General features: G+C 37.5%; 1 protein-coding gene across 3 annotated transcripts; it reads right to left on the minus strand.

The window, feature by feature from the left end:
• Window positions 1-424: 424 nt before the first annotated feature.
• Window positions 425-12197, minus strand: LOC128233497 (uncharacterized). Of its 3 annotated transcripts, none has more exons than XM_052947197.1 (9): window positions 11958-12197; window positions 11531-11675; window positions 8521-8678; window positions 7969-8109; window positions 5461-5567; window positions 4687-4894; window positions 3865-3906; window positions 3312-3444; window positions 425-2188 (listed from the first exon to the last, which is right to left on the minus strand). In XM_052947197.1, exons 1-9 carry the CDS (start codon window positions 12019-12021, stop codon window positions 1906-1908), a joined length of 1281 nt encoding a protein of 426 aa, XP_052803157.1. In that variant the 5' UTR covers window positions 12022-12197; the 3' UTR covers window positions 425-1905. The 3 variants fall into 3 exon arrangements, with proteins under 3 accessions (XP_052803157.1, XP_052803156.1, XP_052803158.1); XM_052947196.1 differs by having other exon boundaries at window positions 11531-11678; XM_052947198.1 differs by lacking the exon at window positions 11531-11675.
• Between the last annotated feature and the right edge of the window lie 2627 nt (window positions 12198-14824).

Raw genomic sequence — 14824 nt, forward strand, 5'->3', positions numbered from 1 at the left:
TGAATATCATGCATTCTTTCAATGTCCTAAATTCGATATTATTCGTAGACAATATCTTTTTAACTGGTATTCATCTGGTAATAGTTTAAATGATTTCTACTCTTGAATGTCTACTGAAAATGATAATACAATATTGAAGATAACAATCTATGTATACCATCTGTTAGACATGATAAATGTGTAAATCGTATGTTGCAACTACTATACTATGTTTGTTTTTTGTACATTTTGTGTATTTTGGGCCGGTGGCCTTTATTTACTTGAAAAAAATGAATTGAATTGAATTGAATTGTCTATCCGACATTCAGATAAAAAGAACACTTGTCTCACAGTTATCACTAGTGACCAAAAAGTTTTTATTACATATACATACGAACAATTAAAATGTGTGTATGGATTTATTTGGCATTCGCAGTGATTTAATTTGAAAAGAGTGGAGTGTGTGAAAGAATCAGCGTTATGTACTTAAAAGGTGCGAGAAGTAAATTGAGAAATGAAATGTACGTATGTTGGCTAGTAGCTTCTTCTTATCGCTGATGCTGCAATGTTGTTGCACTGTAAGACATTTCAATGAAAATAAAATAAATCAATAGTCAAACAAGTAAGAGATTGATTTGTCGAGGATATTTATTATCTAGTTCTTTATGTATACGTACTGTTCATCACGGCTCATTACCCAACGTACTTAGATATTATTAATGTATTACCTGCCAGAATATAGCCATTCCTACGGATGCTACATGTAAGCAAACCATAAAAAGTCATTTTTCCTTAAAGATTTTAAAAAACGTCTAATGATAACGCTGGGATTCCGTCGTTTCGCAGAACACATTTGTTGCCGAAATTAAGAACTACGTCGGTTTGTGTCGTCCATGTTTACAATTAACATGTTTTGGTGTCCATTTCCTCACATCCGCTAACCTATGATAAACATTTTTTAGAATGACTAGTGTCGTTGTTGTTTGGAAATGCAATTATTATGTCATAAGATTCCGCGTGACATAGAGAACATTTTCGCGGACATTTTAAATAGGCACTTTCTCCGTTCGCTCGCTGCCTGTCGTGATTTCTTTCGAGTTCGTCTTTAGAGCAGCTCTTCCTAAGGTTTTGTTGTCATACCGCTTGACTTTGAAGAAAATCTAGACCATTGAGATTTTTTAAGATCTGCGGTATTAATATAGAGCTCAAGGGCCGAGCCCGAGAACCTCTTCGGAATATTTAAGAAGTTTTATAAGGTATATGCACTTTCATCTGGAATAAATCTGATTCCAAGTTTCCTTAAATGGTCTGGAGTCAGACAGTCTATACATACGTGATTAACAAATATATGCTCTTTAGGTTTCTAACCTGTGCACAACGGTTCAGGATTTATATTCAAAGTATCTTCGTAACGTCACTTTCTTCAGTCCGCTTTTGTATTTTTCCCGGACGTTTAGATATGCAGTCGTCGTACGTATTTGTTTTGTAATGCAATTCCTTCGAAAGAACCGCTAGTTTTAGTTTGTTCCGCGGCGATATTTTCTGGGGATATCTCGTCACGTTTGCAGCTTTTGCTTGGTCCGATTAGCACAGCATTGTTGTCCGCAAGATTAGAAATGCTTGATTCTGACACGATTTTCCTCTTTAAGAATTCAGAATTTACAATGCTACCCTCTTTTGATTTATATGAATGTCTATTTCATCTCAAAACTAAACTGATTCAATCGCGCTGTTCTGTTTGATTAAAGTGTCTCTAAAGACTGAACACTATCAAATCCTTATGTTCTTCGTTTCAAGCCAGGCTAGATTTATCCGTGTAAGTAGAAGAGCACATACCTTTATCATCTGTAAATTTACTTTTTAAAAGATTCGACTCTTGTTTCGCTAAAGTGGTTGATATCATATCGCCGATTTTGGTCAGCTTCATTATGCTGCCAAGGATCGAATGAGATCATCATTTGTAACAAAATACTCATCGGTTTCCGTCTTCTGCGGGATTGAGTCAGGAGGCATGCTATAATCATCAAGTACTAATATCTGATTGTTTTGACCTCTGGCCGGTAGTTCTGGTTTAAAGTCTTTGAGCTCACAGTCATTAATTATATTGTACGTTTCCTCTGTACTTTCTTCAACAATCTCTCCACGACCATAGGTGTGATTTTGGACGGAACTCGGTCGTTGACGTTCAATCAATCTTTTTCTAGACTTCCTAAAAGTTAAAATTATCATTAAAATGAGAACATGGTAGAGCAAAAACGAAATGAACGTCTTACAGCTTAATACAAACATTGAAATGAGCAACAAACTTTGCAGAATTAGTCCTTTTTAAACCTCAATTGCTCTCCAATAGATATTTGACTAGCATGATTGCTTTAACAAAATATCGAGTCAATGTATCCGATGTACAAAAGGGTGAATTTTTGATGCCTGGTGACAGCATATTATTTGGTATTATTTGAAAGGGTTTAGTGTGTTGATGAAGATAATTTAAATTAAACCTTGAAATATTTCCAAATCGGTTATTCACTCCAATTTCAGTTGAAATAAAGAGCAACAATACACACTGCCAGAACTTAATCTGTAATGTTTTTGTTACTCATATTCAACATAAGTAACCAGTACGCAATACCTTTCCGAATGATACCAAAGTTATATTGTGTCACCATACATTTAAGATAAACATTACAACCAATGACACAAACTACTGTTTGCAAATGAACTAAAAACATTTCTTCTCAATCGGTTGATAACATTACTTTCGATATTAATTTTTGAATCGAAGATAATTTGCCAATTTGTACCCCCCGCCCCGCCAATAGCGGTTTTGAAAAGTTTTCGGCACTTCAAGATGATTTGAGTGTAGCCGTGCCGTTCTTGTTTCTTGTGAGCGGTAATTAAAACTACGATTCAATTGGTTGGTTGATGTAATAACAAAACAAACTGTACATGTATGGATGTTTTGTGCTGGTTTGTGCCCGTCCCTTAAGAACTTTGTTTATGCTGATACGTGCAAGTATATGCCAAGTGACTTCAGTCGATATTTATGTGGGTAGTAGATCACCAGTCTTATAGATGGTGCAATTGATTGGAATTCACTTGTCGCAGTTGGGCAGACTAAAAGTCATGCTCATTCATTAAAAGCTCGACATACGAAGTACATTTGTTAAACAGTAGTTATTGTACATATGATACCCTAAGGATTTGGCCTTCATAAGATCATATTCGAACTTTCCTGGTTGTTATACGATTGTTTGGATCATATTTACCTGCTTAAAGTATTTTTAGGCAAACAATTGAGTGTGGAAACTAATTAACATTATGTATTATCATACCTGATATGATAGCACGCTATCAACACAAGGATAAAAATCAAGAAGACCAATGGTACACTAGCTAAAATAACGTATTGTGACCAAACACTTTCTTTTTCATTCGATGAAGGTGTGGTCAAGCTCCTGATGTTCTCTGAAAAAATATATAAGTTTATGCGTAGTACAACAAATATGACACCAATGTTATTATGCTTTGTTGAAACATGCCTCATAGCTTACCTTATGACTTTTATAAAATATGATCATGTTTGATGTATATATATTTGAAATACATACTGGTTAAACCGTGTTCAATATAATTTACTTTTGAAGATCAATTTCAACAATAGATGGTAAGATCAATTCCAACAATTAATTGTAAGTCTTTCTTCTGAAGAGGGGAGACGCAGTAAGGAACTATATATATGTCACCTGGATGTTCCTGTTATTAGGATTCTATCTACAGCTGAACACAGTTTTAGACTGTAGGAGAATAACAATATTTAATACGTTACATGGCTACAACATTGACCCATACGCGCGGATATGTATCTTGTATTATAGTTGGACTTACTTGTTGAATTTGTTGTTGTTTCCAGGGTTGAACATTTTTTGTCTGGAAGAAAGAAAAAACAACAGTTTTAATTATTATTAACAGGTATTCTAATATATTGCAATCATTCTTTTTAACATAAAAGCATGAATGTTGTGTTTACAATATTTTTAATTATAAGGATTTTAGACATGGTTATTTGTGTAGGTTGACAATCGTAGCCAATTGTAGAAAACTGGATATTTCTTTCCTTTGGCTGAAGTTAGCTAAAATGTTTTTGATTTGTCAATATCAACCCAAATAACAGGCAATTAAAAAATCCCATTGGGCAGAAATTTGTACTCTTACAGATTTTACATTTTGAGATTATGTTTTTAGATATTTTGTCTTGGAATGAGCCAATTTTTGCGTACATTTCTGATAACCAGTGATACAAAAATGGTGGCAAAAGATTAGATCGCAGTTTTTCATATTTGTATTTGAAAATTGATATTTTATAGCTAAAATCGTTATAAACGCTTTCAGAAAAATGATTTTTTCGGTATTTTCCCAAAGAATTGAGATCTGTTCTATTGTGAGTTATTTTATATGATTGAATTGAAGGTATTACTTCCAAAATCAGTTTATTCTGAGACAAAAATATTATTTATTTTTTCAAAACTGGCAAAATATAGAGAGAACAGATTTAAGGATAGGGTGGTAGTTAGTTAGTTAATTGCAGTAATTAATAAAGACTTACGCTAACTCCTCCATCAAAAAAAACACGATTACGGATAAAAAATATAGCCGTTAAGTTCCATTTTATGATATAAAACTTAAGAACCAAAATACATTGCGACTTGCTTTCCATATCTATCTCTTGCTCAACCTCCAAACAAACTGCAGGTAGATACGAGGAACAGTGAGCTATTGAGAAGTTACTGGTCCCATTCTGTACTTCCACTGTAACACAATGTAGATTATCCATACTCGCGTTATTATTCTCGACTAACTGGAATGTTCGCGCTTTTTCATCACATGTTATTTCTTTTGTCCATTCGCAGTTATCGCCCTTAAAACAAATAACAAGTTAGTCAACTACAAAGTTATACTGTTTTCGTTTCATTAAAAAGTCATATATCTTTACGCTAAAGTGGTTGCGTTAACATTTCATCTGATGTTACTGTTAATGTACCTAAACTGTTATGTTCATACTAAAAGTACATTTCATTCAAGGTCTTGAAGCGTCGTGCTTCTAGAATTTCTATAAATCACAGTGGTTTGAGGAAATGTTAGCGAATTACGGTCTGAATCTTTCTATTGCATAATCGGAACAGACTACTTGATTGGTTAATATCTAGTTTTGTGCAAAGACACGTAAACCATTTTATATACATTTCGATATAATAATAGAACAGTACATTGATAACTACAAGTTTAAGGCTAGAAATAAATCAAAGATCTTTTTCAGAAGCAAATTTTAGACACTGACATTGAACTTCACTTGTACTAGCGTTGATATTTATTTGGGTAACTGAAACATTTTTACACGATTTACAATTTAAATAATTTTCATATGTTACCCTATCAAAACACACTAAAATATGAACATACAGTTACTTTATAATGATAACTCACCTCTATCAATGCGTACGTAGTGTCTGGCTGGGTATGAATAGTCCGCAAGCACATGTTCAACTTGTTTGCCGTAGTAACGGAATAACTTGTGTTGGTCTTGCACAAATCTAAAAGACAACAAAAATAAATGTTAAACATGCACATTCTTTTGCTAAAAAACTTTCTTGGATGCCTCTCGAAATAGAAATACGCTTAAGCCGGTAACAAAGAAGGCGTTGACAGAAATAAAAGACCATTGCTGCCAATGCGCAATTCAAGTCAACCCAAAACGGCTGTGACTTACTTTGTTTATCCTTGTAGGTGGTTTTTTATTTCGAATTTATATCATCTCTTTGGATTCGGCTGCAGTACTTTTCATAACCTTAGGTTCATACAAAGACAAATACAATGCGTATTTGTAAGTATACTATATGTATGAAATATACTTCAGCTGGATGAAAATAATGAAATAAATTTGAAATTTGGATAGAAAAGAAAATATTAATAATATATATGTATTTGCATTGTATGTTAGTGTTACTATTGAATTCGAAATAGCATTGCGTTATTGCTGCTCACGTTTCTTGTATGAAAATATAAGAGAAAACAAGGAGGGTGTGTGATAATTTTAATATAAATATTTGAAGCTGTTGATTATTTTGCTTGTTTTATGTAAAGAAGTAGCAGAACGTTCCCCAGAAAACAGAATGCATTTTGGTGACATTGTTCCCAGATAACAGATCGCTCCCCGGACAACAAGAATCATTTTTCTCGGATTGGTAACAGTTGCACTCCTTGGACAACAGGTAGCATTTTGAACAGGTAACAGAGTACTTCACGAACAACATATATCATTTTGCACTAATTCATCACAGAGCGTTCCACGGACAACAGGAAGCATTTTGCTCTGATTGATAACAGAGCGCTCCCCGAACAACAGGCAGCATTTTGCTCTTATCGTTCTCCGGACAACACGAAGTATTTTAGTTTCAAAGAGCTCCCAAGCTAACAGAACGCTCCCCGGACGAAAGGAAACGTTTTGCTCTGATTTGTAACAGTGTGTTCCCTTTACAACATAAATAATGCTGCTCTGATTAGTTACGGAGCGCTCCATGGACAACAGGAAGTATTGTGCACTGATTGGTAATGGAGCGCTTCACAGAAAACAGCGCTTTGAACAACATGATATTTTTTGCTCTGATTGGTAATTGAGTGCTCCGCGAACAACATGAAGTATTTTGCTCCGATTGTTATAGAGCGCTTCTAATATAACAGAGCGCTTCCCGGACAACAGAAAGCATTTTGCTTACATTGGTTTTGGAGCGTTACCCGGACAACAGGAAATATTTTGCTTTGATTGGTAACAGAGCGCTCCCCTGAAAACATGAAGTATTTTGCTCTTATTGGTAAGAGAGCGCTCCTCGGACAACATGAAGCATTTTGCTCTGATTGGTAAAAGAGCGCTCCCCGAACAACATAAATTATTTTGCTCTGATTGGTAATAGTGCGCTTCCAAAATAACAGAGCGCTTCTCAGACAACAGGAGCATTTTGCTTTCATTTGTAATGGAGCGTTCCCCGGACAACTTGAAGCATTTTGCTCTGATAGGTAATGGAGCGTTCTCTGGACAACATGAAGTATTTTCTCTAATTGGCAAGAGAGACAACATGAAGCACATTGCTCTGATGGGTAATAGAGCGATCCCTGGACAACATGAAGATTTTTGCTCTGATTGGAAAAAAGCGCTACCCGGGCAATAGGAATATTTTACTCTGATTTGTAACAGAGTGTGCCACGAACACCATGAAGCGTTTTGCTTTGATTGGTTACAGAGTGGTTCCCGGGCAACAGGAAGTATTTTGCCATGACAAGTATTAGAACGCTCCCCGAACAACAGGAAGCATTTTGCATTAATTCAGGAATGAATTGCGTGGCTGATGTTATTATCGGGGTATGAACGCAGTTGGGCTGGTTTAAGTGTGTGGAGGACTCCATGCATACTTAAACCGGCCCAACTGCATTCATATCTTCGATAATGTCATCAATCACGCAATTCATTACTTATATTTACACGAATAATTAATTATTAATTCCCAGAATTGTTTAAACAATACTTAATTTCATTTAAGAAAACCTTTCAGGGATTCTTTCTCACCCGTTCTGGAAATAGAACGACCCGACCGTAACCAGAAACAGTTTTTAACATGACGTCATAATAACACGGGAAAAATAAACAACTACATTTTTAACGTAAAATTGAAACGCTAGTGACAACAATATTATAACCAATCATAAATTAACACTTTTCAATATGTTAATTCAAGTTTTTCGTGGCCTGCTGACACAATAAAAACAATAACAAGATAAACAAGTGGAATATACATGTAAATTTATACGCGATCCGAGCATATATGTTGCGTTTATCGGATTATAATCGCAATTGACGAAAGGCCGTTCATTTAACGAATGGAAGTTTAGGTGTAAATATTTAGATTTGAATTCATTTGACAAAAGTTTCTTTGAGAATACCTTTAAATGCTGAACTGGTCCAAGCTCTTGAGACGTTCTGATTATCATTGTATTTAAGGAAACAATGAATCCCGACAACTTTGCCAGTGTAGCAGTATTTTGTCTCAAGCCAATTTGAGCTGCAAAGACTTAGTTGTTTGCCTTAAATAAATAGAGGAACATACAAGTATGTATTAAATAGGTGGTACCACTCAAAATTGAGGTAGTCTGACATATAGCCATATTCAGGCAGCGTCTTGTCTTTTAGCAGAATATAAATGAAAAAAAAACAACAACAAGAACAACAACGCGTTAATTTAGAAGTTTACAACAAAACTCTAATTTATTTTTTGACGATGCCTTATCATTGAAACAAACTTTTTGATCGCTTTCCCAGAATATAACAAAAGATGGTTGACAGACATTATAATACGTGAACACCTAAACGTATATAAACATTTAATCTCTTTATGATTTAAATAAAACTAAACGACACTGAGATATAATGATGATAAATTCTTAAGAGACTGAACAGCTGAACTCCAATTAGCAACACACTTTAAACACACATACTCATCGGTTCGTCTTGGCAGCAGATTATAAATTTTGGACAAGAGTCAGTTTCTTCCATTGTGGTTTGGCAACTAAGGTTGTTTATTGTTATGTTCCCTTCACCTGGTTTGTTCTCATAAAGCAATGGCTCCTTTATTTTGGCCACAGCCTTAGTTTGGCTGAAACATTTAAACATACCAGTCCTTTATCGTTAGTTATATCAATGAAAGCACACCATTACATCTATAAACCTTCCTTGGAATTGTGAAGAGAAAAATGTTAAATGACCGTGGGTTATAACCGGAGATAAATACCCTCTGGGTTTATATACATTTTATAGGAAATACACAGTTGATTGCTAAACCCCCCCAATCTCCAGTATCGTTTCTTTCAAAGTTGCCGTGAAGTAGCGATTGTCCATTTACCTACCAATTCAACATTTTGCTGCCCTAACATGTCAATAGGTTGGGAGAAGTAACGTAGAAGTTCCTGCCCCTCCCTGCCAATAGGTCGGGAGAGGTTCAAAAAAGCTTCTGCCCTTCCCCGTCAATAGGTTGAAAGAAGTACGGAAAGGTTCCTGCTCCTACCTGTTAAAAGGTAGGCAGACGTAACGAAGATGTTCGTGTCCCTCCCTGTCAATTGTTTGGCAGGGTTACGGAGAAATTACTGCCCCTCCCTCTTGATAGGTCGCCACAGGAACGGGGAAGTTCCTGCCTCTCCCTTTCAATAGGTCGGCAGATGAATGGAGAGGTTCCTGCCACTCTCTGTCAATAGGTCGGCAGAGGTACTGAGAAGTTTGTGCCCCTCCCTGTCAATAGGTCGACAGAGGTACGGAGAAGTTCCTGGCCCTACCTGTCAATATGTCGGCAGAGGTAAGGAGAAGTTCGATTCTCTTCCTGTCAATAAGTCGAAAGGGGTAGGAATCAGTTCGTGCCCTTACCTGTCAGTAGTTTCACAGAGGTACGGAGACATTCGAATCCTTACCTATCAGTAGGTTGGCAGGGGTACGGAGACATTAGTACCCTAACCTGTCATTAGGTTGGCAGACGTAACGGAGAAGCTCATGTTTTTACCTCTCAATAGCAAGCCAAACGTAATACGGAAGTTTGTGCACATACCTGTAAAAAGGCTGGCAGACGAAACGGAGAAGTTGGTTCCCCTACCTGTAAAATGGTTGGCAGACATAACGGAGAAATTCGTACCATTACCTGGCAGACGTAACAGAGCAGTACGTGCCCTTACCTGTCAATTGTGTGCCAGCCGCAACGACAATTGTCTTGCCCTTACCCCCCAATAGTTGGCCAGACGTAACAGATAAGTCCGTGCCCTTACCCGCAATACTTTGCCAGATATAACGGAGATTGTCGTGCCCTTACCACTCAATAGCTGGCCAGACGTAACGGAGAAGTCCGTGCCCTTACCTGTCAATAATTTGCCAGACGTAACAAAGAATGTGCCCTTACCTCCCAATAGTTTGCCAGATATAACGGAGAAGACCGAGCCCTTACCTGTCAATTTGCCAGACGTAATGGAGAATGTCGTATCCTAACCTATCAATAGTTTGCCAGACATAACGGATTTTGTCTTGCCCTTACCTCTCAATAGTTGGCCAGACATAACGGAGAATGTCGTGCCCTTACCACTCAATAGTTGGCCAGACGTAACGGAGAATGTCGTGCCCTTACCACTCAATAGTTGGCCAGACGTAACGGAGAATGTCGTGCCCTTACCACTCAATAGTTGGCCAGACGTAACGGAGAATGTCGTGCCCTTACCTCTCAATAGTTGGCCAGACGTAACGGAGAATGTCGTGCCCTTACCACTCAATAGTTGGCCAGACGTAACGGAGAATGTCGTGCCCTTACCACTCAATAGTTGGCCAGACGTAACGGAGAATGTCGTGCCCTTACCACTCAATAGTTGGCCAGACGTAACGGAGAATGTCGTGCCCTTACCACTCAATAGTTGGCCAGACGTAACGGAGAATGCCGTGCCCTTACCTCTGAATAGTTGGTCAGACGTAACGGAGAATGTCGTGCCCTTACCACTCAATAGTTGGCCAGACGTAACGGAGAATGTCGTGCCCTTACCTCTCAATAGTTTGCCAGAGGTAACGGAGAAGTCCGTGCCCTGACCTGTCAATTTGCTAGATTTAACGGAGAATGTCGTGCCCGTACCTCTCAATAGTTGGCAAGACGTAATGGAGAATGACGTGCCCTTACCTCTCAATAGTTTGCCAGAGGTAACGGAGAAGTCCGTGCCCTGACCTGTCAATTTGCTAGATTTAACGGAGAATGTCGTGCCCGTACCTCTCAATAGTTGGCAAGACGTAACGGAGATTGTCGTGCCCTTACCTCTCAATTCAATAGTTTGCCATACGTAACGGAGAATGCCGTGCCCTTACCTCTCAATAGTTGGTCATACATAACGGAGAAGTATGTGCCCTTACCTGTCAATAATTTGCCAGACGTAACGAAGAATGTCGTGCCCTTACCTTTCAATAATTTGCCAGACGTAACGGAGAAGACCGTGCCCTTACCTGTCAATTTGCAAAACGTAATGGAGAATTTCGTGCCTTTACCTCTGAATAGTTGGCCAGACATAACGGAGAATGTCGTGCCCTTACCTCTCAATAGTTGGCCAGACGTAACGGAGATTGTCGTGCACTTACCTCTCAATAGTTGGCCAGACGTAACGGAGAATGTCGTGCCCTTACCACTCAATAGTTGGCCAGACGTAACGGAGAATGTCGTGCCCTTACCACTCAATAGTTGGCCATACGTAACGGAGGTTATCGTGCCCTTACCACTCAATAGTTGGCCAGACGTAACGGAGAATGTCGTGCCCTTACAACTCAATAGTTGGCCAGACGTAACGGAGAATGTCGTGCCCTTACCACTCAATAGTTTGCCATACGTAACGGAGGTTGTCGTGCCCTTACCTCACAATAGTTGGCCAGAGTTAACGGAGAAGTCCGTGCTCTTAGGTGTCAATAATTTGCCAGACGTAACAGAAAATGTCGTGCCCCTACCTGCGAATAGGATAGCATATTTCACGACGAATGTCTTTATCATTTAAATCGTCGTTCAAGCAAACGTATTTCCAAGCGTTGGTCACATTAATCTGCAAGAACCCTTCGTTGTGTTGTGCTCCGCCGATAAGCTGGAAACATGACGCTGCTGACGAACATAAACTGATTATAACTGTTTGGTTGGTACGTGTATAATACATCAATTATTCACAGGTAAGTTGAAATTAAATAAGTCATATTAAGTTTCGGACCTGGTAGGTGAACAGTTTGCCATTGAAATTACAATGTAATTTGACAGCAACATACAGCACTTTAGAAAAAGCTATAATGGCAACAGTGTTGTATGAATATAATTAAATCTTATTCTATCAATGTATCAAACATTCTCTTTCTATTTAAAAGAAATAGTGTTGTGAGAAATTCTTACCTTCACAAAAAAACGAACCAAAAATGTATGAAATCCAAATCAGAATTGCTACAAAACATGTCATCTTAAGCTTTCAATGTTTGCATAAAATAAGTTCAAGTTAAAATTCATTTAGATAATGAACTTGGGACCTCAAGCTGCAACACTTTTTTGAATTGACACTTTCATATCCAACGTTCTTCTAATTCTAGAAACACAGGGCAATCACATATTTACGTTCTGTTTTTATTTCTGTAGTTAGTCAACAGTATAATACTGATGAAGCCCAAAGATATGTTGAATTTTAAAGCAAGCTTCTCACCGATAAAAAGAAACGGCTTGCAATTTCTTGATAACAGTATTGTTTATTAGTAGGTACATAACTATTCGCTTGAACCAGTCTGATGCTACTTATTTTAAAACTTTATGTTATAAAATTTATTTATTAAACAGTTCACTGTGATCACAGCAATCGCTTTAAAATACATCATTCGATTTTTAAATAAAATATGTCACGAACAAAAACGGCTCCTTTTTAAAGCTCTCTTTTAAAATACATATACAGGAATATAAAGGAATACAAAAGCATGCAATACCATCAGTAAAAACACAAGGCACCCCAGTAAGAATATCATCCTTAAAGCACAACAAAATAACAGTAACTAACATAAGTATGTGTATATGATGACATGAATTCCTGAAGAAGTGTTTTTTTTCATTAAATAACGTTTCATGAACTGGGGACATATCTTGACTGTTTACGAATATATAAACCTAATGAAATAAACATGTAAAACCAAAAAGTGGGATCAAGTTTTTGAGTGCCACGCCATACTTGTACGTGTAGATGTACGTGTGATCTAGTTTTCGAGTGCCTCGCCATACTTGTATGTGTACTTTGTAGAAGTTTACGTGTAGTCGGTGTTCTGGATACATGTGATACATGTGTGTATGGAAGGGGCATCCAAGAGCGCTAGGTAACATGCGTCTAAACACTGTATACAGGTTAAAGGTTCAGAAATAAGTCTTTGCAATGCCTTAACCGTTCCATTGTGTTGGTTGGTTGAGTTACACCCATTCCATTACTCAACTCAAAACAGACGTTCCTAATTTCGGATGAGTATTCGTATCTGGTATTGATTAGTCAAGATTAGGAGAGACCAAAAATGTAACTAAAATGCCGTCAACACCATCAATTTTGCGTGAACGCTAGTGGATGCTGAAAACTGCCTCAAATGTATAAACCTTCGTTATAATGACATTACTGATTTAAAGTTGGTTATACTTGCAATGTGTGATTGTTTCATCCTTACTTGTCAACTATCCGGAAATAAACAATTTCAAACGAGATTGAAGTGGGATGTTTTCGTAAGTGTCACTTAGTGCTTCCGCGCCTCTCTGAAACTCCCCCCCCCCCCCCATGAGGTAATTGCTTTTCAATGACTTGATACATATGTTATCGAACATGGCATGAACAGATATGTTCCACATATTCACAAAACAATAATAATGTGATATAAGCATATCTGCTTACGCAAATCTCTGTCTTTTTATTTAACTTTTGACTCATTAAAACCTCTAATTAGTCTTTGAAAACATCCTAACATGGCCCGTCTCTAAATGGGTACCTGTACCAACAACTGTCGGCATCTTCGCCCAAAAGGTGTTTTCCACGAATACTTAAAGGTAGTTACATACGTAGTGAAACCATGATGATAACAGCGGTGATGATAATGATGACTGTGTATTGTGTATTATTTTCTTGTCTATATGAGTTTACACTATGAATGCTTTGCCTCATAGGGAGGGGATAGGGAGGTGGGGGCACACACAAGGGATTAAGACGTCAACACTTGAATACATTCCCGTACACCAGAGCAATGATGCTATGCGTTCGATTTCTTATTATCGAATTAGAATGCTAGATCAGGGAAATTGGTCCCGAAGTCGGGGATGCTTAAGGCATGAAAAAATCCTTCGAAAAATTCCTACAAAGACTTTAACCCGGTAGGTGGTCTCACCGGCTGTTTGGTATCAAATGCTGTTTGAGGTTCCCTTATTGCACCCACTCTATACACGTTTACACCCACACTATATACATGTGTAAGATTACTCGGTATTGAATTCCCTTACTTCAGAGCATGCTATACGGAAATAAGTGGACACTGGACAGCAAGCATTGGGAGTTTGCTCGCGCTCATATAAATATATACTGTATACTCATGCTGATGGATTCATGCTGATATAATGTGTGATATTGGTTATCTTAAGATCTCGTTCTCTTAACTTTACGCATACTAGTCAAAGTGTCCATTCGTTTGTTCAATTTCGATAATAATTAATAATACCATTGAAACCAAAGTGACGGTTGCCAAACACGTTGACATAAGACTGTTCAGACTCACCACTTTCAAAGGCAAACAACAATTTCACGAGAGACACACGAACGACTAACACGGAACACACGAGACACACACCAGATGCACACGAGACACACACAAGAAGCACACAAGATACACACGACACACATGAGACACACACGCACGATAAACGAACGAGAAACACATAGGTCACATACATCACATACATATAACACAATAATTAAGTATGAACATATATTAATAAATGTTGATTACGCTTTTTAGTGATATCATTTAAGGCGAAATAACTACTTCTTGCAGAAATTACCAGATATCAACATTTAAGAGAACATATTATCTGCTCATTTTGATCTTAAAAGCTTGCGCAATACATGTTATTACAATAAGGATATAAAACAGGAACACGAGCAAAATATTGTCTTTATACAAACAGATAACGCCCGACAGCTTCCTAGTAGCTTTGATTAAATAAACTTTCTAAACTATAAACTTAAACTGTTTGCCATT

The sequence above is a fragment of the Mya arenaria genome, chromosome 5 (assembly GCF_026914265.1).
Source record: "Mya arenaria isolate MELC-2E11 chromosome 5, ASM2691426v1".
Taxonomy (NCBI): domain Eukaryota; kingdom Metazoa; phylum Mollusca; class Bivalvia; order Myida; family Myidae; genus Mya; species Mya arenaria.